The 27,467-nt window shown below is 42.4% G+C and overlaps 1 protein-coding gene across 4 annotated transcripts in view; it reads left to right on the top strand.

Annotated features, from left to right (window-relative positions):
* The window catches only part of RSRC1 (arginine and serine rich coiled-coil 1), a 287,852-nt gene that overhangs the window by 4,114 nt on the left and 256,271 nt on the right, over positions 1-27,467 (top strand). For all 4 annotated transcript variants that reach the window (XM_075861537.1, XM_075861536.1, XM_075861539.1 and 1 more), the window contains exons 2-3: positions 8,320-8,508; positions 10,958-11,071. In XM_075861537.1, the coding sequence (XP_075717652.1) occupies positions 8,327-8,508; positions 10,958-11,071 (296 nt within the window). In that variant the 5' untranslated portion in view covers positions 8,320-8,326. The remainder of the gene's footprint in view (positions 1-8,319; positions 8,509-10,957; positions 11,072-27,467) is intronic.

The following is a 27,467-nucleotide window of genomic DNA, read 5'->3' on the forward strand; positions in this document are numbered from 1 at the left end:
TCTGTACGATAACATCAGAATGTCTGTACGTCGATGCCACTGAGGCACGTCGCGCACCCAAAAATACTATTTTGTATATTTTGGTCTGTAAGGTTTATAAATAAGTTGATGGATCATGTCAATTTGGACTGGATTCAAACTGAGGACCGTGTCCATAGGTTCAGGTATAGCGGGCCTTGTGAAAGTATTCACCCCCTTGTTTTTGCATTACAACCTGGAATTAAAATGAATTTTTGGGGGGTCCGAACCATTTGATTTACACCATGTCTATCACTTTGAAGGTGCAAAATATTTTTTATTGTCGCACAAACAAGCTGAAAAAACAGAGACCTTTAGGGTGGAAACACACAGCATAAAACACTGCGGATTTTCCACAATGGACTAATTGCGGAATATCCGCAGCGTATTACAGCAGCAGCAAGGTGGGTGAGATTTCAACAAATCTCGTCCCCACGCTGTGGAAAAATGCAGGTGAAAATACCGCACATACATTGACCTGCGGTGCAGTTTCTTCAACCGCAGCATGTCAATTAATGCTCCGGAATCGCAGCTCTTCTGTTGCGGGTTTTCACATTGAATTCATTGGGGTGCTTAAACCCGCTACAAAGTGGTGTGTGTTGCGATATTTGCGGTGGAATCACAGCGATTCCGCCGGAAAAAGCAGCGGTCACGTGGCCTGCAACATCATCCAGGGAGGCCGGAGTGCACGTCAGAGGAGGGAGGGGGTAAGTATGTGCGATAATTAACGCAGTGGAATTTACGACTGAAAAAACGCACCACAGCGTGGTGCCGGATTTCGGACGGCATTCCCTGCAGTGTTCACGGTGGATACGCTGCGCAGCTTGATGCACTGTATCTACACTGAATACGCCGTGTGTGTTCCTACCCTTAATGTGCTTAAAGTGTAGCTAAACGTTTGACAAACTTCTGACATGTCATAGTGACATGTCAGAAGTTTGGATTGGTGGGGGTCCGAGCACGGAGACCCCCACCAATCTCTATAACGAAGCAGCTGAACTGCTCGTGTGAGCGCTCAGCCGCTTCGTGTCCGGCTATTTCTGGAAATAAATGTATCGGTGTATGGACTCGATAGAAAGTCTATGAGCCCGTACTCCGATACATTTATTTCCGGGAAAAGCTGAACAGACACGAAGCGGCTGAGCGCTCACACGAGCACTTCAGCTGCTTCGTTCTAGAGATTGGTGGGGGTCTCAGTGGTCTGACCCCCACCAATCCAAACTTCTGACATGTCACGTTTAGCTACACTTTAAGGCTGGGTTCAGACGACCTATTTTCAGACGTAATGGAGGCGTTTTACGCCTAGAATTACGTCTGAAAAACCGGCTCCAATACGTCGGCAAACATCTGCCCATTACTTTTAATGGGCTTTACGATGTTCTTTGCTGACGACCTGTCATTTTACACGTCGCTGTCAAAAGACGGCGTGTAAAATTACAGCCTCGTCAAAAGAAGTGCAGGACACTTCTTGGGACGTAATTGGAGCCGTTTTTCATTGACTCCAATGAAGAACAGCTCCAAATTACGTCCGTAAAAGACGCCCCACAAAACGCGAGTACATGCAATTTACGTCTGAAATTCAGGATCTGTATTCTCCGGGAAACCGCTCCGAAATTTCAGACGTATTTGCCGTTAGGGTATGTGCACACGATGAGAGGCTTTTACGTCTGAAAAGACAGACTATTTTCAGGAGAAAACAGCTGCCTCGTTTCAGCCGTAAAAGCTCCTCCTCGCATTTTGCGAGGCGTCTGTGACGCTCGTAAATCTTGAGCTGCTCTTCATTGACTTCAATGAAGAACGGCTTAAATTACGTCTGAAAGAAGTGTCCTGCATATAATGTATAGAAGTGTCCTGCATATAATGTATAGAAGTGTCCTGCATATAATGTATAGAAGTGTCCTGCATATAATGTATAGAAGTGTCCTGCACTTCTTTGCCGAGGCAGTCATTTTACACGTCGTCGTTTGACAGCTGTCAAACGACGACGCGTAAATGACAGGTCGTCTGCACAGTACGTCGGCAAACCCATTCAAATGAATGGGCAGAAGTTTGCGGACGTATTGGAGCCCTATTTTCAGACGTAAAACGAGGCATAATACGCCTCGTTTACGTCTGAAAATAGGTCGTGTGAACCCAGCCTTATCGTGTGCACATTCACTTAGTATTCACCCCCTGACAGTCAATACTTTGTGGAGACACCTTTTGCTGCAATTATAGATGCAACTCATGTGGAGTATGTCTTGTCTCTATTAGGTTAGCACATCTAGTCACTGGGGTTTTTGCCCAACAAAACTGCTCCAACTCCTTCATGTTAGATGTTGCATTGTTGTACTAAAGTCTTCAAGTCATGCCATAAATTCTCATTTGGATTGAGGTCTGGTCTCTGACTCGGCCTTTCCTAGATATTTAAATGTTTTCTCTTAAACCACTCCAGAGTAACTTTAGCAGTATGTTTGGGGTCATTGTCCTGCTCCAAGGTGAGCCTCTGTCTTCTTCGCCTCAAATCTCTGGCAGACTGAAGCAGGTTTTCCTCAAGAAGTGTAGAACCTATTCTGTCCGAGCTTACAATAGGGTGAAGGTTGCGAAATGCGCATCGGGGTACTCCCTGGGGTGATTTCTCCCCCTGTCACCATGTCTGTGACAGGTATTTGACTTATGAAAGTACTATTGATATCTTATTTGGCTTAATGTCCTAGGGCTTGACTCTAGATATAGAGCTTAAAGGGAATGTGTCGCTAGAAAAATTCTTTTTTTTTTTTTTTTAAAGTTAAACAGTTAGGGTATGTGCACGCACACTAATTACTTCCGTAATTGACGGACGTATTTTGGCCGCAAGTACCGGACCGAACTCAGTGCAGGGAGACGGGCTCCTAGCATCATAGTTATATACGGTGCTAGGAGTCCCTGCCTCTCTGCAGCACAACTGTCCCGTACTGTAATCATGTTTTCAGTACGGGACAGTAGTTCCACGGAGAGGCAGGGACTCCTAGCATCGTACATAAGTATGATGCTAGGAGCCCGGCTCCCTGCACTGTGTTCGGTCCGGGACTTGCGGCCGAAATACGTCCGTCAATTACGGACGTAATTAGTGTGTGTGCACATACCCTTAGTATATAAATGATTACACATTGTTCTAATTTTTTCAGGAAATGTTATAAATTAGATTTCCATGTGCAGCATTGGCATGTGGTAAAGCATTTGCCGTTCCCACACAGACGGCGTACACTATAGTGAATGGAACGGCTCCCGTTCGCGTTCTCTATGGGGCTGTATGTGTCGTATTCCATCTCTGTATGTGTCGTTAATCGACACATACAGAGATGAAAAAAAAATCGCAGCCCCATGGAGAAGTAAAAGAAAGAAAAAAGTACAACACAAATAAATTAAAATTTATTTTAATGACATAATAAAAGCAATAACATATAAAAAAATGTTTTTCGTGACACCATCCCTTTAATTCGGACGAGCCATTACAATCCATATTGGATGTGATACTGCTGCTTGACTGTTCACTATGGTAAATATTATCAAAGGATGTTTTTATTGTATGTTTTTGGAGGGTACATTAGTTTGTCTAGTTGTATGTAACAATAAAGACAGATTTTTATTTTTTTTTTTCTGGACAATTGATTTTGTCTTGTATATGCATTTTATTGTAAGTTCGGACAGTATAAGTTCTATTCTTGTGCTGTTGCTTTGGATATTGGTAAAGTTCTGAATATTATATAGGTTAATAATTTCCTCAGGAATTGCCCTGTTTTTACTGCCATCAATCCTGACCAATTTTCCAGTCCTTGCCGATGAAAAGCATCCCCACAGCATGATGCTCCCACCACCATGCTTCGCTGTGGAAATGGTGTTCTTGGGGTGGTGAACTTAAAAAGTGTACTTCTAATGTTTTTCTTTTAAAGGGAAAGTGTCATGATTTTTTTTTTTATAATATTGCTTTTAGTGTGATAGACAAATAAATAAAATGTATTTTATGATCTGTCTACTTATTTTTTTTTCTTACTTTTACTTCTCTATGGGGGCTGCCATTTTTTTTTTTTTCATCTCTGTATGTGTCGATTAACGACGCATACAGAGATGGAATACGGCACATACATCCCCATAGAGAATGCGAATGGGAGCCGTTCCATTCACTGCAGCGTACGCCGTCTGTGTGGGAACGGCGCATGCGCAGCTCCCACACAGACCAAATCGAAGCTCGTTATCAGAGCGAAATCCGGCGCCATTTTCATGTGGACCGGAAGCTGCTGCAGGACAGTAAGATGACTACTTCCGGCCATATGTTCAAGGAAGCGAAGGCACAAGGAATAGGAGCGGAGGCGGCAGCAGCGGCGGCAGGAGCAGGTAAGTTATGTTTGTGTATGTGATGTGTGTATTATGTTCGTGTTATACTGTCTGCTGAGCACTGTATCTAATCCTCCTATACTGTGCAGTCACTCAGAAAATGGCGGCACACAGTGTAGAAGGTTTGAAGATTCAACCCCCTCCTTCTCCTGGCACTAGCCAGAAGGGAGGGGGGATTGTGTGAGGACACTAGAGCGAGTGTGTCTACCCCAAATTTGCAGCATAAAGCAATGAGGTTGCTTTACCACATTGACCATGCTGCAATTTTGGGAACTGCTCCCTCTAGTGACCAGACCATGGAAATGTTATAAATTAGAATCTAATTTATAATATTTCCTCACTTGTGAAAAAATTTCAAAAATGTGTATTCACTCAAATAATGATTGTTTAACTAAAAAAAATAAAATAAAAATCTAGCGACACATTCCCTATAAATAGTAACTACACATTCATCAAACTTTTGATATGTCCTAGATACAAATCAAAAGATTGGATCGGTGGGGGTCTGGGTGCTGAGACCCACACCATTGCTGAAATGAAGGTGCAGAATCGCTCATCTGAGCACTTTGCTCCTATGGTTGTCATCTGCGCTTTATCGTCAGGCTGAAGATGGCTTACATAGAACGTCTACGAGAGCGTCTGAGAGCCATCTTAAGCTTGACAATGAGCGCCGATCTGAGCCGAGCGCTTCTGCATGATCGTTTCAGCAATGGTGGGGGTCTCCACACCCGGACCCCCACTGATCTAAACTATCTCTAAGACATATCAAAAGTTTAATGAAAGTGTAGTTACTCTTTAAGCCATTTTTTTTTTTCTGGCCACTCTTCCATAAAGCTCCCTCTGTGGAGTGTATGGCTTATGTTGGTCCTCTGGGCGAATACTTCCATCTTCACTGTGGATCTTTGTAGCCTTCAGTGTTATCGTTGGTGTCTTTGTTGAATCTCTGATTAATGCCCTCTGGGCCCTGTCTGAGTTTTGGTGGGTGGCCTTCTCTTGGCATGTTCTAGTTGTGCCATATTTTTTCCAATTTGTTTTAGTGGATTTAATGATGCTCCGTCGGATGTTCAAAGCTTGGGCTATTTATTTTATAACCCATCCCTGATCTATACTTCTCCACAACTTTGTCTCTGACCTGTTTGGAGAGCTCCTTTGTCTTCATGTCGCTTGCTTAGTGGCAGTGGCGTAACTACCGCTATAGCAGCCGTAGCGTCTGCTACGGTGCCCGCAGCATCAGGAGGCCCTGCCACCCGCCGGCACGGGCCCCCCCCATGGCCTGAGGCTCCGCTAGCATCCGCTATGGCTACTACAGCGCGACACCACTGAAGGGGTTGTTCCTACAAAAGACATGCATCCCCTATCCACAGGACAGGGGATACATGTGTGATCGCTGGGACGCCCAGCGATAAGGAGAACGGGGGAACGAAAGTCCCCCGAAGTTCTCCATGACAGACCTCGGACTTCCGGGGTCTGTCTGCAGCTCCATAGAAATTAATTGTGCACTGGTTGCGTTTGTGTGCATGCGTGACCAGCGCACCTTTCATTTTTATTGAACTGCGCAGACTCCGGATGTCCCAAAGGATTTCCTTGAGGGGTGTAGCTTCCTAAATGGGGTCACTTTCGGGGGGGGGGGGGGTTCTGCTTTTTTGGCACCACAAGAACTATTCAAACCTGACATGGTGCCTAAAATATATTCTAATAAAAAGGACCCCCCTAAATCCACTAGGTGATTCTTTGCTTCCGAGGCCGATTCTTCAGTCCATTAGCAGACTAGGGCCTCATGTGGGATATTTCTAAAAACTGAAGAACCTGGGCAATAAATATTAAGTAACGTTTCTCTGGTAAAACCTTCTGAGGTACAGAAAAAAATGGATTAAAACAGATTTTCTGCCAGAAAAATTTAATTTAGTAAATTTCACCTCCACATTGCTGTAATTCCCGTGAAGCACCTAAAGGGTTAAGAGACTTTCTAAAAGCTCTTAATACTTTGAGGGGTTAGGTTTTTAAAATGTGTTGATTTTATGTTTTTTTTATTAATACATAAGGCCCTCAAAGTCACTTTAGAACTGAACTTGTCCCTAAAAAAATAGCCTTTTGAAATTGTGAGGAATTGCTGCTGAAGTTCTAAGCCTTGTAACGTCCTAGAAAAAAAACCGATGCCAATCTAAAGTAGACATGTGGGAAATGTGAACTAGTAACTATTTTGAGTGGTATTACGATTTATCTCACAAGCAGATACATTTAAATTTAGAAAATGCCAATTTTTTACAATTTTCTCAAAATTTTGGTGTTTTTTTTACAAATAAACACAATGTATCGACCAAATTTTACCACTAAGGGTATGTTCACACGCCCTATTTACAGATGTAATTCAGGCGTTTTACGCCTGAAAAAACGTCTCAAAACCGTCTGCAAACATCTGCCCATTGAATTCAATGGGTCTTACGTTGTTCTGTGCAGACGAGGTGTATTTTTACGCGTCGCTGTCAAAGGACGGCTCGTAAAAAGACGCCCCCTCAAAGAAGTGCATGTCACTTCTTGGGACGTAATTGGAGCCGTTTTTTATTGACTCCATTGAAAAACACTCCAATTGTGTCTGTAATAGATGCCGCGAAAAACGAGTGCACTTGCAAAAACGTCTGACATTCAGGAGCTGTTTTTGCCTGAAAACAGCTCCGTAATTTCAGACGTATTTGGCGTTGCCGTGTGAACATTCCCCAGCTTAAAGTCTGATGTGTCACGAGAAAACAATCTCCGAATAGCTTGGATGGGTGAAAACATTCTGAAGTTATTACCACATAAAGTGACACGTCGGTTTTGAAAAAAATGGCCTGGTCCATAAGGCGAAAACCGGCTGTGTCCTTAAGGGGTTAATGGGCTTACAGTGTTTATTAGTTATTGATGATATCAATTTATCAGTTAACACCTTAATGGCCGGGCTTGAAAAGGCCTTAATGACCAGCTAAATTTTTCCGTTTTTTGCCTCTGCCTTTCAGCAGCCATAATTTTTTTATTGACGTGGCTGTATGAGGCCTTGTTATATGCTGGAGAAATTTGTATTCGCAGTTTTGAGGGTAGAAAAAGTTCACCGTGTAACTTTTTTTTATATAATTTATTTTTATGGCGTGAATACAGGAAAAAGTTATTCTCGGCATTGTTTTTGTTCATGTTTCATGCTAAATAACCTGTTGAATTAATTCTTCAGGTTATTATGGTCGCGTGGATACTTAATATGTATAGCTTTCATTTTTATGTAATGTATGGGTAATAAAATAAAATATATTATATTCAAAATAATGGATTTTTTGGGGCGGAGGGGGTTTGTTTGTTTTTTCCGTTACTGTTTTTGTTTAATCACATTAAGGGATAACCTTATTACCAACTTTATTTTTTTACTTATAATGTATTAACATACTCCTGTATGCTGATACATTACACTGCGTCACTGTTACACAGGCTGCTGTTAGTGCAACACATAGTGTGCCCTAACCGCAGGAAAACTGAACAGACAGCCCTGGGATCCTTTCTAGGTACCCAGGGCTGATTGCAGAGGGAATCCCAGGTCTTTGATCGCGTCACTGGGTTTCCAGTGATTGGATCAGAGGGGGGTTCGCCTTGATCATGCCAAGGCTACTCTAAGTTCAGGTCCCGCTTAGAGGATGACCCCTCACAGGAGCGCTTATCAACCTCTTCTACAGCGACGCCAAAAGATGTCGCTGTAGACGATTCACATACATTGCCCGCCGTCAAAGGACAGTGGGTGGTCGTTAAGGGGTTAATAAACTCTGCAGTCATTGCAACGACACAAATGAGATGAAGGACGACACTGTTAAGGTGATTGTGTGCGCGCATTCATTACTATGACTTCTCGACTACAATTCCAAATTATCCAACTTTTATGCATTTGTATAATTGTACTTCTTCTGGTTTCCTCTTTTTTCTTTCCTAAAGTGTCATAATGGGCCGACATTCTTCAGACTCCGAGGAGGATACTAGGACCCGCAAAAAAAAGAAGCATCGCCGACGCTCCTCTTCCAGCAGCTCATCAGATGGACGAACACGCAGTCATAAGAAATCAGGAAGGAAGTCCAGATCTCGCTCACGAGAAGCATACTCAAGTTCACACTCTTACGACAAAAGGTTAGTGATTGCTTTGTGATATTATGTATACCTAAGCCACTTCAGTAAAGCGTGCTCTGGACGTGCAGAACATGAATAGGCTTCTACGACTTTCATGTCCATAAAGCAGCTTTTATGGATTCGAGTTATGTAAAACAAGTAGGAGTTTACAAAAAGTAGACCATGACGTCCAAACCTAAAATTTCCCAGGTAATGGTCTATTTATGCAAAATTGGATTTTGTATATGAAAACACCACAGAGGCAAATGTTCACTATATGGCCAAAAGTATGTGGACCCCATGCTTAATTATTGAGTTCAGGTGTTTCAGCCACATCTCTTGCAAAGGGGTGCATAAATTCAAGCACACAACCATGCCATTTCCATAGACAAATGTTGGTAGTAGTAGTATAGTTCGTACTGTAAAGCTTATTGACTTTAGACGTGGGATTGGATGCCACCTTTTTCAAAATTCAGTTTGTGAAATGTTTGATCTGCTAGATTTGCAACTGTAAGGCCTATTATCGTGGAAACGTCTAGGAGCAACGACAGCGAGCAATGAAGCGGTAGACCATGCAAACTCAGAGCGGGGTTGTTGAATGCTGATGCGTGTGGTGCATAAAAATCTCTTATCCTATGTTGCATCGCTCTCTACAGAGTTCCACACCGCTTCTGGAACTGACATCGGCACAAGAATTGTGCATCAGAAGCTTCATGAAATGAATTTCCATGGTTGTGCAGCAACACACAAGTCGGAGATCTACATGCCGAGTGGTGTAAAGCACACTGCTACAGTGGAAACATGTTCTCTGGAGGGATGAATCACGTTCCACTGTCTAGCAGTCTGATTGACAAATCTGGTTTTAGCGGATGTCCGTAGAACACTACCTACTGGAATGCATAGTGCCTACTGTAAAAGTTGGTGGAGGAGGGGTAATAATCCGGAGGTGTTTTTTCAGGGTTTGGGCTTGACCCAGTTTTTTCCAGTGAAGGGTAAAGTGAATGCTACAGCATACAAAGACACTTTAGGCAATTGTATGCTTCCAACTTTTTGGGCAACAGTTTGAAAAAGGCCCTCTCTTTTTCCAGCATGACTGTGCCCCAGTGCACAAAGCGATGTTCAGAAAGACATGGTGTGAGGAGTTTGGTGTGGAGTAACTCAACTGGCCTGCACAGTCCCCTGTCCTCAACCCCATAGAGCACCTTTGGGATAAATTGGCACGCTGATTGTGAGCGAGACCTTCCCATCCAACATCCGTGTCTCATCTCACAAATGCTCTTCTGGATGAATGGGCACAAATTCCCACAGACCCACTCCAAAATCTTGTGGAAAGTCTACCCAGAAGAATGGAGGCTGTTATAGCCAAAAAAAAGGGGGACACTTTCATATTAACGGCCATGGTTTTGGATTGGGGTGTCCAGGAAGCTCATATAGGTGTGATGGTCAGGTGTACACATACTTTTGGCTAGCTAGTATATTCTGCTGAAATTCCAATAATCATTATTTCATTACTACTCATGGTTGATTTTATTTATATTTATTAAACTCTGAATTTGGCAGTAACAGCAACTGAAAAGAATTAGGCATATTTGATACATTTTCTAATAAATGACATAAATTGTATTAAAGCGTACCTATTGTTACAAAAAGGAAAAAAGAAAAGCACAATCACTCCTTAGCAGCTATAGATGTAATAATAATCTTTATTTATATAGCTCCAACATATTACGCAGCACTTTACAATTTAGAGGGAACATGAAACAAACAATATCAGACATTACATAGTGACAAAGTTCATTTACAATTCAAACCTGAGGAGTGAGGACCCTGCTCGCAAGAGCTTACAATCTATGAGGAAATAAAGGAGACACAAAGTGTAACAGTGTCTGTTCTGTACAATAGTCCGGGCATTTTTTATACACATGGGTGGTAACATAAAGCTGCATGAGCCGGTCACCAGCCAGTATCCGTGTATGATGGACATGAAGAGAAGGAGTGTGAGGGAATCTTATTCTGATGACTAATCTAAAAGGAGGGCCATAGAAAGGAGTCAGATTAGGGGATGTTATAGGCCTGTCTAAATAGATGTGTTTTCAGGGCACGTTTAAAACTATGGATATTGGGAATTAATCGGATTGTCTGGGGTAGCACATTCCAGAGGACGGGTGCAGCACGAGAGAAATCTTAGAGACGGGAGTGGGAGGTTCGGATTATGGAGGATTTTAATCTAAAGTCGTTGGCAGAACGTAGAGCCCGAGTAGGGTGGTGGACAGAGATGAGGGAGGAGATATAGGCCGAATATGGTTTTCAAGAATGGCTGATGCACTGCAATTATGGTGTGTACATAGCCGAAGCCTGTCTCAGCATAGTGTAGTATATATGTTTACCAAGGGTAATGCTTGGGCATATTTATTTATTTTTGTTGATCTAGCTGGGAGAACGCACACATTTTTCTTCTCTATTTTTTTAGACGCAGGCATCGTTCTAGCAGCGAGTCGTCTTACAGTTCAAGAAGGAAACGTAGCTCTAGCAGGACCCGAGACCGAGTGAAATCGCGTAAAGTCCACAGGTCCACAACATCAAGGTATTCCTCTTTTGTGTATTTCATAGTATTACACCTAAACTATAATTTTTCACACTGCTGTAGGGCTTGTTACAGTGTACCAGAGCTCTCTCTTCTAATTGCTTTATCAGCACTGATATATTAGAAAACAGATATTAATAATTAAAATTTTGATGAATTATACAGTAAGTAATTATTATTTTTTTTTTTGCATAAAAGCAGATAGTGAGCATGCCAGGCTGCTATTCTCACTCCATGTGTGTGGTCTCTTTTCTTCCACTTAGGGAAGGGGGGAGTCCCAGTGCTCAGACCCCACAAATCCTACTTTTTATGTCATATGCAGTAGATGCCCCGTAAGTGGGGAAAGAACCATGTAAAATTTGGTTTTATTCACCTCCGCATAGAGGATACTAGAACTTTGTAAATTGCTTTGTACCAGGGATTCTACCGTATAGAACGCTATAGATGCTGCCCCTGCAAGGTTGGTGGCAGTAGGTTGGGAATAAAATTGACACAGGTCGTTACTAACATTCAGCACTTCTGCTTTATTCCTTTTTAAACTTCAAGAGAACCTGTTATTTCCATTTTTTTTTTTTTATTTTTTTTTTACATTACTATGCTTTTTAATTACATTATCCACAAATATTTTGTGAGGCAACCGCATGGTCCCTGTGCATTGTTGTCTTTCCACTTTTTGACAGCATGGTTGTAACGTTATCCTATGCCTGTAGGGATGCAACACTGCAGGGAGCCCTTGAGGGGTAATGAAATATGAGTGTAAAATAAATGCAGAAAAAATATTAGTCTTCAAAGGAACTTTGAGTTTGGAGAAATATATTTTCCAGCAGGACAGCAAAATCAAACCCAACCAAAGATTTACATGAATGACTTCTAAATAGTTATGTTAATGTGGATGGCCAGTTTTCTAAGAAATCCAGCCACCAAGGCCCTATGCACACGACCGTGCTCGTAATCACGGTTTGTTATTATGGGCACGGCCGGCCATGGACAGTCACCTGCATTTGCGTGCCATGCTCCCATTATAAAGTATGGGAGCACGGTCTGTAAAATCCCAAAATGGGACATGTCCTATTTCTTTTACGAAAGATTTCTACGGCCCGGATACCTTCCCGTAAATATATATGGGAAGGTGTCCGTGGTCCATAGAAATGAATCTTAATTCCCAATTACTGTCCGTTATTGTGGACCAAAATTACGGTCGTGTGCATGTGGCCTGACACATAACCGCCTTACAAACTACTAATTAATGTCCGTGCCAATGATGCAATTATGGCACTTTATTAAACCTGGGGCAGCACGTAAACCTCGTTCATAGACCTAGCAAGCGATACAGTGACATGACGTATTATCCTTGGCTGAGTAGAGCAGAAGAACTCTAATGCAGACACTGGTATACAGCTGCAGGAGGACACGTGACCGTATAGTGCGTGACACCTATGGACAAGATTTACCCATGTCGGTACTTTTTACGTGCTCTAACATTATGGCTCGTTGGCAGCCAGCATTGAGAAGGACATTATATTAGTAAATGTTTGTATCGTTGTAATGTGTTAGTGTTTGTAAATTTTTAAAAAATTGGACAACCTGTTAATGTTCAGCAGTGGCCAACTTCAGACCTCAATTCAGTTAAGACATTGGTGGGTATATATTAAGAATGGCGTTTCAAATGCCAGTCTTCAACTGATTTATGTAGGTGAAAAGTGCATCAAATTTATTAAGAGATGCACACCTTTTAATATATTTGGCACATCTTTTGCTCTTCGTGCCAAAGAAATGCGAATCTACACCTGCTAGGAGCAGGTGTAGATTTGCTCCATAACTTGCACTAGTTTCTAACCTAAATTATTATAAATCTGTAGTTCCGGCAGAGGCCCGCACCTTCGGTTAAACCTCGCCCCCTTGTCTTACTGCTTTGGGAAAATGGTGAGAGGTAAAAAGTTGCACGTTTTAGCGCACCTATGGCGTCCGCCAAAATGTGATTTAAAAAAACCAAAAAAAAAAACCTTTACCGCCTGAGAACTGGTGGCAACCTTTTCATTTATTTGTCAGGTAGTGACTGGACCTGTAAAGAATGGAGAAACATTGCTGTCTACATGTGCAAAGTTGATCCAGGCACATCGACATAGACTTAATGTGTCATATGACACTAGCGCCTACCCTCTCAATAAGGACAACTGTCGTATTACTGTTCATCTCTTACTAATGCTGATTGGATGTACAGTAAGTGGCTGAGTTACAGAGCTCTCCAAGATGTGCTGTCCGGTACAGTAGGACATCAGAATTGTTGTACAGCACCCATAATCTCCTTCAGGGAGCTGTAGAGAAGATGCTCTGTCCAACCGCTTGATTAACCCTTTATAGTCACCTTATAAATGTACTTGTTTAGATCGTTACACTTTCAAATGATCACTGCTGTCAAGGATTCTTCTATTAGTGAGTTGAGGGGCGTGAACCGTTAATATTCTGGTTATTTTGTGTTTTATCACTGTCTTCCATGTAGATCGCTTTGTAGAGCCGTTAACATATAAGCCGTTAAAAAGAGGGGGGACCTCCTCCGCCTGCCCTATTCGCCTACCATCACAATCTTACTGGATCCCGGTGTCTACTGGCTTCTGGCCGGCAATGCTCTTCTCTGATCTCTGCCTTCCATGCCACCAACGCTAACCTTCTGGTCTGGCTCCTTTGTGCAAATGCGCTGACTCTCCCCGCCTTATAGGGCCAGCACGCACCAAATTATCCACCCAGTTTCCCCGGATATATGTCCTGCCTTTCCTGGACAGATTGCCTTAGGTTCTTCCTAGCGAGTCTAGTGATTGCCCTAGTTTTCTTTGTTGGGTTTCCTGTGATTGACCGCCGCCTGCCCTCACCTCTTGCTTGTGACCTGTGACAGACCTCTGCTGCCTGCCCTGACCTTTTTCTCAATCAACTGTAAGTGACTGTTTCTGCCTGCCTTGACTTTTGCTATAACTGGCCCTGCATATGGTCTACTGATTTTGTGATATGCTTGTTTACCTTGGCAGTTACCAGGGAAGACTACTGTGGGGGTAGCGACCTGGGGATTCCCCAGCAGTGAAGTGCAGATCCATGAATAGGGGTTAAAGGGTGAATACTTTGGTGTTCCATTGGACTCTGCTCCCCGGTTTAAATCCCTTGGTGACACCCCTGTAAGCCCCATGGCAGTATCCGTTTTTTTTTTACGAGCTTTGTGACAGCCATTCATTTATGGGACAACTGCACCTGCAGCAACTCTGTTAGTGTGTATATTTGGAACATTGAGACTTTCCATGATTCCGAATAACTTTGGTTGCCATTATTGGAAGACCCCCCCCCCCCCCCCCAGTTATGCGACACACTAGTTAACTGCTCTTTAACTCACATCGGTGTTGGATCCTGACCTTGATTGGAATTTTTATATTAAGTTTATGGATCCAGGTGTCACTGGTGCCACACAGCGGTACTATATTTACTGCCTGTATAATGCAATTAATGATGTAGTATGCACTTTGTAACTGATTCTATTTTTCTACTTTCATCTGTAGTAATGCTTGTTCTAGATAATGTATAGGACCTTCCTCGGGCACACACACAAACGACCACACAAACATAATTGTTTCTTACCTGAATAAAAGTGAGACAAGATGCAGTAATAGATACATAGACTCCAAGCGTATATTGGTTACAGGCTAGGTAAAGTTTAAGAGACCAACTTCCCCCCATAATGTATCAGATAGACTGCTCCATGATTATTGAACCATACCGAAGAAAGAAGCTAGAGCATAACGTCTGAGTATACAAGAATATATCAATTAGTTTTAGCAACATACTATATACTTAACTAACCACTTTTCTGCATTGGTTACATTTTGTGTATTGGTTCCTTTGATGGCCACAATATTGACTGTTCTTGACTTCTTAATCTAGTGTTGCGCCGTGAGAACATAAAATAGTTTGAACAATAGTATGATACATATATTCGTACTATACATAGTAAAGTGGGCTCTTTATGGATGAACGTCACTGTGTCAATCAATTAACTGTCTTGATCGAGGTTGTAAAATCTGTCTGAGCTTTTTTTTTTAATTTTAATTTTTTTACTATATATATTTTACCTATCTGTTCCCTAAATTTAAAAGTATCCTGGAGCGAGACTAGATGATGCAAATGGGACTTAATAAGAAAGCAAACTGAATTTCAGCAAAGGGGCCATGATTTACATTAAATTAGGATTTAAAAAAAAAAAAAAAAAACTGATTTAGCTTAGCGTTATTGAGCATTTGCCTAATAACATTTTGCCTCCTTGAGACAATAATTTGTCTGTGAAACTCCTATATGTCCTCTGCAGAGAAATTGAAAGCAACAGCTCCTTCTCCAAACCTCACATGGAACGACACAAAGGAGTATTTCAGCTCTGCAAAATTTAATAAATCATCCCATTTCCTAATTCGATCATATTAGATGGTGATGTGGAAGAGGCATTTCAAATCGCATCTCCTCATTAATATACATCAGTCGGGGGAATGGAATGCTTTATGTGGAGATGTCACCGTTCCTGTGTCTTAGTTTACTAAGTGGAACAGGTTGATGTGATACAGGGGGCTATTTGTCACTGTCTCGTTAAAATGGTTTGGGTCGAGTTATGGAGTCCAGAAAGACGCTGGTTGATAAATCAAAACTGGATTGAGTGGACAGGAGGCAGTGATTGATACCGTGACAGGATATGAAGAAAGGAATGGAGATACAAGTTTGTATGATATTGAATATGTGCAAAAATGGCCTCAGAGTATGAATATTATTCAAAGAAATGGGATTTTTAATATTAACTTGAAATAGTACTAGGTACTTAAACAGAATAATTCTGTTGCAAAATTATATTGGCCAGCCAAGTGCTAAGTTGGAATTTTAAAATCATAGCTTTTAAAAAATATATTCTATAGCTAGTGTATGTATATATACCGTGTTTTTTGGACTATATGATAGCACTTTTCAGCAAGAATAAATCTTGCTAAAAAGTCCCTGCGTCTTATAGTCTCCAGTCAAGGCGCCCGGCTGCGCCAGACCCCTCTCATGACTGCTTCCTTAACCCCTTCCCGACCCATGAATTGCCGGAACGTCATGGGGCGGGGGTAGGGCTGATGTTTGGAGCGGGCTCACGCGCTAAGCCCACATATATATATATACACTATAATACATTTTGTGGGGAGGCTACGAATGATGTCACCAACATGTGGCAACACCTTGACAAGGTCTCCATGGTGAATCCCCTGCCGTTGCAAATGCGACATGGCCCCCAGCAACGAATTCCGCAAAATCTGAGCTGAAAAATCCAAATGGCACTCTTTCGCTTCTAGCCCCTGTTGTGTGTCCAAACAGCAGTTTATTACCACATATGGGGTATTGCCGTAATCAAAAGAAATTGCTTTACAAATGTTGAGGTGCTTTTTCCCCTTTTATTCCTTGCAAAAATTAGTAAATTCTATGTTTTTCCAGAAAAGATTTTCATTTTCGTAAGACTAATTCAAATAAAGTCAGCAAAAAACCTGTGGTGCTAAAATGCTAACTATACCCCCAGATACAAAAATGGGGTCGCTTTTGGTGGGTTTTGGCACCACAAGACCTCTTCAAACCTGACATGGTGCCTAACATATATTCTAATAAAAAGGAGGCCCCAAAATCCTCTAGGTGCTCCTTTGCTTCTGAGGCCTGTGCTTCAGTCCATTACCACACTAGCGTCACGTGTGGGATGTTTCTAAAAACTGCAGAATCTGGGCAAGAAAAAAATTTATTACATGTGAATTTTGGCAAAAAAAAAATTACATTTGTAAATTTCACCTCTCTCTGCTTCAATTCCTGTGAAACGCCTAAAGGGTTAAAACACTTTCTGAATGCTGTTTTGAATACTCTGAGGGGTTTCTAATATATGGGCCCCTCAAAGCCACTTCAGAACTGAACTCGTCCCTGAAAATATAGCATTTTAAAATTTTCTTAAAAATGTGAGAAATTGCTACTAAAGTTCTAGGTTCTAGAAACCTAAAAGGACGATCAAAAAAATAATGCAAACATAAAGTACACATATGGGAAATGTTAGGGGGCGTTTACATATATCAGTTGTATCGGCATCAGATTTTTTTTATCAAGTGATTACAACTGATAAAAACTGATGCAAAAATGTGTTTGTTGTCAGGCTTTTTTACGATTTTTACAACTAAAACATCAGTTGTCATCAATTTTTACCATCTGTTTTTAACATCTGTTTTTAACACAATGGTCCACAAAATGGTAGTCTAGGCTCTGATGAACCACGGGTGCTGCCCAGCCACCTTCGGCAGCACCAGACGGGAAGGTGGATGTGAGCTAGGAGCGGAATCCTCTGTCAAAGCAATGCCAGGGATTCCACTCCAGACTGAGACCAAGACTACTATAAGGCCCACCAGCCCCAGATTCAGAGGGACAGTCCCGGATTCCGGGTGGTGTCCCGCTGCTCTGTGCGGCCGGGGGTATGTCCCACTGTCAACTGTGCATCCTGAGGACCCAAACAGACACAGTTGAACTTAATACTGAAGCACGTAACGATCAGGTCCCTGCTTCAGAATGAGTTCAGAGCGGAGGAGCTCCTCCGCTCGCCGATAATATCCCGTGCACAGCGCTACTTTAAGCTCTATGCTCGGGGAAGCCCTTGACATCACTATCCATATATGGACAGTGGCATCAGGGGGTCCTCCGAGAGGGAATACCCGGACATGGCATCCGCAATGCTCTGGCTGGGAATTCCTCTGCTAGAGAGACCTTGAGTGGCGCTATCTAAAGGGGAAGGGGGGAAATCACCCTATACAGGGGGGGGGCATGTGCGGCACCCTATACAGGGGGGCCACAATTAAAATAGATAGGATACGGTGCCAGACCTCCCTGGGAGCTGGAACCAAAAACACTACAGGTAACATTTTTGCATCCGGCTCCCAGGGAGGTCTGGCGCCGTACAGTGCCACAACTGATGTCCCCTGTGCCAGAACAGATCCCATAGAAAGCTATGGGATCCGTTCTAGCATCCATTTGCCTCCGGCTTTTCTTCAACACGCCAGAGGTAAACTGAAGCGGACGCCGGACATATGTGAATGGCCCCTAATTAGTAACTACTTTTGTACTTTCTTGATCCCGCAGCACTCTGTGTTTCAAGGGTGCGTGAGTAGGCTTCCAAGCCAACATATACCAATGTCATATCACAGTTACTCTCTCCGTGTCTTCCTCTCCCATAAATGCATTTTGTACTATGTATCCTGGTTGGTAGCGCCCCACTGGCCCCTGGTTGGTAGCGCCCCACTGCCCACAGCCCCCTGGTTGGTAGTGCCCAACAGCCACCTGGTTGGTAGAGCCACACTGCCCACAGCCCCCTTCTAGGTAGTGCAAGGACTACGAAATGACCCTGGAAGCTGGCGGGCAATAGACATTCAAAAAAGGACAACTGTGCAGGAGCACACAAAATACCCAGCTTTCCCAGCTATCAAATAAATGTGTGGAAATAAACTAAGATATAACTTTTATTTAGTCTGAGTAAAGGATTAATCCTTTTAGCTAGATTAAATAAAAGTTATATCTTAGTTTATTTCCACACTTTTTTTTTATAACCGGAAAAGCTGGGTATTTTGTGTGCTCCTGCACAGTTGTCCTTTTTTGTAGGTAGTGCCACACAGCCCACAGCCCCCCTGTAGAAAGCAACCCCCCCCCCTTCCAGTATAGATAGCGCCACTGTAGCTCTCTGAAGGAGCGGAATCCCCGTGTGGCTCCTGGAGCACTGCTTGATGCCTCTGTCCATATATGGACAGTGACATCAGGGAAAACTCCCGAAGCGGAATCCCCGGTCACAGCGTTGCAGACGCTATGACCGTCGATTCCACTCCAGGAGAATCTCCTGTCGTCTATGTCCATGACGTCATTGGCTTCTCCTGCAGTGCAATCCCCGGTCATAGTCTGCAACGCTGTGACCGGGGATTCCGCTTCAGGAGTTTCCCCTGATGTCACTGTCCATATATGGACAGAAACATCAAGCAGCGCTCCAGGAGCGGAATCCCCGGCCACATGGGGAATCCGCTACTTCAGGGAGCTACAGTGACGCTAGTAGATAGCAGAGCAGGGAGAACATATCTAGGGCCGGCCATGTTGATATTGAATTTTTTTGATTTTTGTGTATATTAATTTTGTAGTGTCTGAAGAAGGTCGAATGTATAGACCGAAACGTTAAACCTAATTTTGGATTACTACTTATCGCTATATGTGAAATCACTTATTGCATAATACCTTGGAGTGCTGAGCTCCCATTTTTTATTAGTAACTATTTTGTGTGGTATTACTAGCAGTTTTACAAGCAGATACATTTAAAATAGAAAAATCATAATTTCTTCATATTTTCTCCAAATTTTGGTGTTTTTCGCAAATAAGCAATGAATGTGTTGACCAAATTTTTTCCACTAACATAAAGTACAATACGTCACGAGAAAACAATCTCCTAATCGCTTGGATAGGTAAAAGTATTCCAAAGTTATTACCAAATAAAGTGACATGTCCGATTTAAAAAAAAATGGGAATGGTCCTGAAGGCCAAAATGAGCTTGTTCCTGAAGGGGTTAAAGGTGGTGATTCACTTTATGTTTTTCTGAGGTTGTATAAGATTACCAAAAAGTTTTTTTTGTTTTTTTTTGCCCCAGGAACCTTGGCACTCTTGACCATGTATCATGTTTGGTGTTGCAAATATTGAATAGGGCCTCACAACACATCTACAATTGCTGATACCCTAAAATAAACAACTCTGTCCGGTGACATATACTCTTGAACCCCTCTTCGCCCTGCGACACACTATTACAATGCGCTGACCAAGTCGTCCCTGCTGCAACCACGCCACCACTTGCAGGTGCCAGCTGTATTATACTACGCTCTAAGGGCCAAGATCACAGAGACCAATGCCGATCCTGGTCGTTTAGTTACCTAAGTGCCGTGGTCAATAGGGACCGCGGCATCTAAGCCTTTAGAATTTAGAAAGGGGGGCCTCTGTCACTCCATGACTCCCCCCTCCTGCAAAATGAACAAGGGGTGCCGATTGTTGTCATGGCAGCTTGGAGGCCTCGTGAAGGCACCCAGATCTGCCATCTTGGTGTACTATTAAGCCTTGCCAGAGGCGGTAAAAATCGCAATACATTTTACATACATAAGTGCAGTATATTGTATTGCAGTACATTGTTCTTGCGATCTAACGATCGCTTGTTCAAGTCCCCAGGAGAATGAAGAAAACATTATTAAAAACGTTAACTTTTTTTATTTTATTTATTTTTTAAATGTGCAAAAAAAATATTAAAAGTTAAATAAAAAAACCTTTTACTATTTTCCCCTGATGTAATGTAAAAAATTAATCATAATTAGTATTAGTCCGTAAAATTCGGAACTACTGCAACATAATATTATTCATTATTTAGAGTGTACGCTGTAAAATTAAAAAAAAAAAATTAGCTGCGCATTTACTGATTGGGAATCCACAGGGAATACAGTACCAGCCATGTAGATGAGATTTGAACAAATCTAATCTACACGCTGTGGAATTTCTCTGCACGGAAATTGACCTGAGGTGCAGATTTTAGAATCTGCAGCATGTCAATTTCTGCTGCGGATTTTCAACAAATTTACACAGGAAATTTAGCGAAATAATCTGTATGTTACACAAGTAGGTTTTGTTGCAGATTTGCAGCAGATATATATGTATGTATATCTATCTCCTAACTGTGCAGGAGGCCCAACACTGACCGAATTAATGTATTATATGTATTGTAGAAGCAATCCGAAAACCGGGCTTTCAAGTCCCATAAAGAAACTACAAAAAGTGTTAAAAAATAAAAGTTCTATAAAGTTTATGGAAAATTGAAACAAAAAAACATCTCAAGAAAACCCCCTATTCAAGTACAAAATGCTTTATAATGGAAGCAAATACAAATAATCAGTAATGTAAATAACCCGTAATAAGTAAATAAACCCGTAAAAAAACCCTGAATGGCAGGAATGTTTTTTTTTTTTTGTTTTTTTTCTTCCTCTGTACCCCAAGTGGTTCCTTTTTAAAACTACATCTTGTCCCAGAAATATAAGCCCTCATAAAGTTCTTTCAACAGTCAAAAAATAATAAAAAGTTTCAGAATATAGTTAAAAAAAATAAATATTTTATTATGCAAAATTAACCATAAACAAATGAAAAGTAACAGACCACATGAAAAGTTAACATCTATACTGCACCGTGAATGCCAGAAATAGAAAGCTCAAAAAGCTATTTGTTTTTATTACGCCCCCCCCCAAATTTTTTTTTAGATTGTGTAAGTTGTTCATTACATTATATATATATATATATATATATATATATATATACATACACACACATACCCCAAATTTTAAAAAAAAATACAACTCGTCCTGCAACTAATTTTATTTTTCCATCAATGGGGTGGTGTGAAGGCTTATTTTTTTGCAGGGCGAGCTGTAGTTTTTATTGGCACATTTTTTTTGAGAGCTAAGGTGACCAGAAAACCTAAATTCTGGCTGGTTTTATTTTTTTTACTTCAATTTTGCAGGTTAAATAATGTTATATTGTAATAGTTCGAACTTTTATGGACACGGTAATACCAATTATGTTTTTTTTCCGTTACTTTAGAGGAAAAATGGTGCGCTTTTTTTTTTTATTTCAACTTTTAATATATTTCCGTTTTTGGACATTACTTAAAACTTTTTATTTAACTTTAAAAAAAAAAAGTGTGTGTGTGTATATGTATGTGTGTGTGTGTGTGTATATATATATATATATATATATATATATATATATATATTAATCCCCCGCAGGGATATTGCAGTATATTGTGATTTTTACAGGCTCGGGGCCTTCATTAGGCCCCCAGGTTGTCGTGACCACTATCGCCCCCCCCCCTGCAATTGCTTGGGAGCATACGCCCAATGGACCACCCCCTCTTTCTGTAAGCTTAGATGCCACAGTAGCTATTGACCGTGGCATCTAAGTAGTTAATGGGCAGAATCAGAGTTATTAGCGTATGGAGCGTGCTCAGCCCGTGAGCCCGCTCTATACTTCTCCACACGCACCAAGACGTACAGTGTCGACGTGATTTCAGGGACTTAAAGAGTAATTGACATTTAAAAAAAACTTTTGATCGGTGGGGGTCCAGGCTCATAGACGTTCTATTTGAGCGGTCTTCAGCCTAGCAAGGAGTGACAATCGCAGCCGAAGATGCAGTGTGCTCAGCTGAGCGATTCTGCACCTTCGTTTCAGCCAGACCCCCACCTAAAAAACCTTCGTAGATGTCTCCAGGGTATATCAATAGTTTTTTTTCAAAGTACAGTAACTTTTTAAGACACAAGCTATACGGCTTTTTTTGAATATGTAAAATTTTAATACCAAGAACAAAACTGATTTTGGCGTAAAGTATGTATGTCATTCATTTTTTTCAATTCGGACATAAATGGTTTTTTGTTTTTTTTGCCCCTACAAGTGTTCTGTTTGAGCAGGTATAAAGCATGTGGTATACAGTCTGACCATGCTGTCATGTATTTTCATAACCTCTATTACTACATTGTGCTCCTTTTAAACATTTCACATACAGAGGACAAGTTCACACGCAGTGTTCTTGCTCAGGAAAAATCTTGAGAAATGGGCTGCTTAGTACGTCATGTTTGAAAATAATGGGTAGTGGTGCGAGAGAGAGTGTTCTTTCCAGTTCAGTGTGGGTTTAAACAAGCTATTAATATAGCACCTTTATACCACCGTAGGGAGCAATAAATAGCCTGACACACTTCAGGTTGCTGAAAATGGCTTTGTGCACAGCACATGTGATCTGGCAATATGTGGGGGGCAAGCACTTTCCTAAATAAGAGGATCACCACTAAACACCTTTTTGACATACCTTGCATATTAGTAAAAAACTGACACTGTCACAATATGGATTTGTGTTGGATTTTGCCCAGATCTGTGTTGATATAGTAACTGTATAAGCAAAATGACAATTCTGTAATTATATAAAGAAATAATGACTGGTTTTTTTAAAACGTGTCTCTGCATAGGACCATTCAATCAATTCTTTTCTTCTTTAACTTTTACCCTTCTTTTGCTGCATGCGTGTTCACTCTACTTGCTTAAAGGAGATTCTCTTGAAATACTACAGCCTCATAGCTTTTATTAATTTTATATCATAATCTAAACAATTTTGAAGAATTGTGATAATTGGTTTTGTCAACCCAAAACTTCCACTTTGTTTCAGTGCTTCAGTTCTCAAACTTGATATGTTTTAGTAAGTAGGAAAATTTCGTTAAAACGTCAAAAAGCCACTGCAAAAGATGCCAAATGTGAACACCTCATGATTGTGATGGCAGCCACAGTTATTGTTTAAGGAACTAGTATGCATTATCTATATGACCATGCTAGCTAAATTTACTAGTGCTATGTGAGCTAGTATGGAAAACATTGCTTGTTTTAATGTTCAACATCTGGCTGTCAAAAAAATATATACCTTGGGTGAAATATATGCTGTGGCGCACGTGACGAGCGTTGATGCCATACCACTCTTTCACTTATCTACTTGTCTTTCCACCTCTCTTTTACCTATTTTTCAAACTCAAGGTTTTAGACGTTTTCAACAATAAAAAAATAGTGAAAGAAACCTTACAAGCCAGACAGTGTACAAGGTGGTAGACAAATTCAGACTATACGAAGAGTTCTCGCCGATGTAGAGCCCAATGTCCTGAAAACTGAAAAAAATTAAGTTGGCAAATCGTGATGATAAATGGAGTACTTGAGCCGGAGGGTAGCGGACCTATCCGTAAACATGGAAAGATGGGGAGGGCTTCTGCTAGAGCCAAGCAGAAGGTGAAAGCATCATGGAGGAAGCGGACCGGCGCTAGACAAGAAGGCAATGATGACACACGTTGAGCTGCAAAGATTAACATGAAGGAGCACGGGGGGAACAGAGCGCAGATGGTGGGGCAGAGTATCTGATCAACGGAAAAAGGAAATGGGAGGAAACCTCCAGCTCACCAATCTAACACTCCTGTGTTTGTAGTCGCCCGGATCAGCCGCGACTGCACACGGCAGCAATTGTAGATAAAACCAGAGGAGATCCAGCGATTGAAATATCAATAGGAAAGACTAAGTTTCCACTTTATTGAGGTACAAGCTAGGTGCTTGAAAAAAACACCAGGAGGAAAAGACAAGGTGGTGATATGCGGCAATAGATAGCCTACGCGTTTCAGGCACTGGCTGTGCCCTTAATCATGGCTAAGTCGAGTGGCCTCTCGACTTAGCCATGATTAAGGGCACAGCCAGTGCCTGAAACGCGTAGGCTATCTATTGCCGCATATCACCACCTTGTCTTTTCCTCCTGGTGTTTTTTTCAAGCACCTAGCTTGTACCTCAATAAAGTGGAAACTTAGTCTTTCCTATTGATATTTCAATCGCTGGATCTCCTCTGGTTTTTTCTATCTGATCAACGCATCAGGGAGCTATATGTGGGGGATGACTGGAAGGAGATCCATTGAGATCAACTGTTAAGACATTGTGTAAATCCTATGGGGGGCTACGTGATGAGCTCCTCTATTGTGTAGCTCTCCCCAAACCAGTTCTCCAAACTTGTGGGGACTGCCAGTTTTCAGAGGTGGGGGGGATGACTGTTTTAGGGGTCTGTAGTGAGCAATTATGCGTAGTGAGGGAGCATTTATACGCATGAGGGAGTGTTTATACGTGGATTGGACCATAGGCAACATCTCTTGGGCTCTGGTAGCAATAATCTCTATATGGGAAAAGTACAAGCTTTTAGCCCATTGGGCTTCTTTAAGTTGCTTTTCCAGTTCAGATTCCCAGGCAATGCAAAAGGGGGAGGTTGTTGGGAGCGTTGCGCAATAAGGCGGCCACAGAGGCTAGAGCATGCATGTGAGGGGCGCGTTCGTGAGACCCATTTGTTTAGATGTAGATTCACAGTGTGTTGGGATGTGGAGTAGTTGGAGTATATGCAAATTGGTTGTGAAAGGTGGAGGTACGGACTGGTAGAAGTGATGGGAGTGGATTGATGAAGGTATCCGAGAGGACATGGCAAAAGTGTAAAGAACCCCGGATGGGCTCCCTTGGGTCCGTGAGTGAACTCCTGACTCTAGAATAGTAGAGCACTGCCAGGGTATGGTGCAAACTGTAGGAAAGGCGTGCAGAGTCAGGCAGAAACTGGGTCCAGGGAAGAGTTTGTCTGATAAGGACTTCTACAAATCCTAGGGTGGTCAGCGGACCATACGAAAGGTTTAAAGTCACGCTGGATCCAGAGCCGAAAGGCGGATGGGATGAAGTTGGGGATGATCTGCAAGATGTACAGAAAAGGGTAATTTTAAGAATATTGATACTACCAAACAAGGATTCCAGGCCTCCGTATCTTTTAATGAAAGGGATGAAGTTGGTGGTATAGAGAAGAAAAAGGTCAGTGGATATTTTGACAGGTAATACCAGTGGACGGCCATGAAAAGGGGAAATTTAGTTATAAGGGTTACAACTAAGGGCGGGGGAGGGAGACGTTAAGGGTTTCCAATTTATAGTACAGTTGACTTTAAAATTGGACCACCACCGAAATTCAAACTACTCGAGGAAGGAAGAGAGCTAAATGGTTTTGTCCTATATACGAGAAGGTAATCGGAAAAGTCAGAGCATTTATATTCTTGGTCTCCAATGATGATGCCTTGGACACCTGGGTTGTTATCCAAATGAAGGCCAGGAAGTGCTCCATCAAAAACACGTGCAGTGGAGAGGATAATGGGCAGCACTACTGGGTACCGTTGTGAATTTTGAAAGGGTCTGAGAGGATGCCATTTATTTTTAACCTCACAGTCCAGGGTTCTTAGAGTGCCAGTGTTTTGGCAGTGAATGAAGGGCTAAAGCCCATTTGCTGTAAGGTGGTGTGAAACATGGGCCAGAGAGGCCTTTTCTGCATCTAAAAATAGAATCCTGAGGGAGACCTGTTGGGATTATGCGTGGTAATGTATTTGATGTGTTGTCGTGAGCCTCCCTACCCAGGATGAATCCCACCTGGTCAGGATAAATCAAATGGGGAAGGTTAGGATTAAGTCCCTTTAAGAGCTATACATTTTTTAGGTCCGCTTTCAAAAGAAAATGGGACAATAACTAGCACAGGTCTGGGGATCCTTACCTGGCTTAGGGCGTATCGCCAATCCCTGGTGGTGTGAGAGGGCATTGGGATATCCGCAGATACTGAAAGCAACAAAGGGGAGCAAGTTGGAAAAAAATAGAAAAAAAAATAATTATGCAATGAATCAGTCAGGCCAAGGCTCCCCCCAGGATGGTCCTTGATGACAGCAGAATGACCCTTCAGGGATGGAGAAATGTTCTTCCAGCTCCTTAGTGTCTTTCACAGAGGAGCAGAGGCCGGGGTGGTAAACTGGGATCGAGGAGCACTCGGGAGATGATAAAGGGCTATGTGGAAAGAGACAGATTTTTGGGTGAAGTGTGGACCAAAAAGCCAGAGGTGTCCCTGTGGCATCATTCACAGTAGGGGGGGGGGGTGTGCACTAAGGGGTCAACACGGGGAATTCTCCCAGAGATGATGAGTGTAGTGCAGCCGGGTGGCTGTCTGAGAATTGGCGCGATCTCATACAGGGTTTAAGAAGGTTCCAGGTGAAGAGGGTAGCATCTGAAAGCTGTGAAGAGCGGAAGCCAAAGTGATGGGCAGTAACCTCTGGGGTGGTGTGGCCTGCTGACGGTCAGCATTTTGAGAGACCGAGAGATGGGGAGGTGAAATCTCTCCAGGAAGAGCCAGAGGACAAATGGAGAGGTGCGCTGGGGAGCGGAGCAACCCAGGATGAGGTGGTGGTTCAAAGGGTGCACAACCTAGAGGGGGGATTGATACTTAGACTCCTGTGGGGTACGGTCCTTGATGTTTTAGAGCTCTCTACTCAGGTGGGCAGTCATTGGGCGAGTCCTGGGTGGTTGAGGATGGGTGAAGTGCAAGAGGTTGCAGTAAATGCAGCTTCTGATGCCTTGCAGCACTTGTAGTAGCATCTACAGTAAAGGGGGAGAAGGGCTGCTTTGAGAAGCCGGATGTGACTACCTCCACCATGGGGTCCAATTCAGACAGCCCTGGTCCCACTGTGCTTTGGGCTGGTCAATAGAGGCTGAAGCCACGGGGACCAACTCTGGTGGTAGCGGCGGCCCATCCTTGGGACCTCAACCACGGCGTCTATTTTGGAAAAGGTCGGTTGGGGCTGCGAATGTAGCAGTTGTTGGTGGCTGAGAGGACCATCATCACAAAGGCAGGTTGCTTGAAATGAAGTAATGGCTCACCTGCACTCCGGGAATCCACGCCAGGAACAGTTGGGCGACC

Source organism: Rhinoderma darwinii, chromosome 4 (assembly GCF_050947455.1).
Source record: "Rhinoderma darwinii isolate aRhiDar2 chromosome 4, aRhiDar2.hap1, whole genome shotgun sequence".
Classification (NCBI taxonomy): domain Eukaryota; kingdom Metazoa; phylum Chordata; class Amphibia; order Anura; family Rhinodermatidae; genus Rhinoderma; species Rhinoderma darwinii.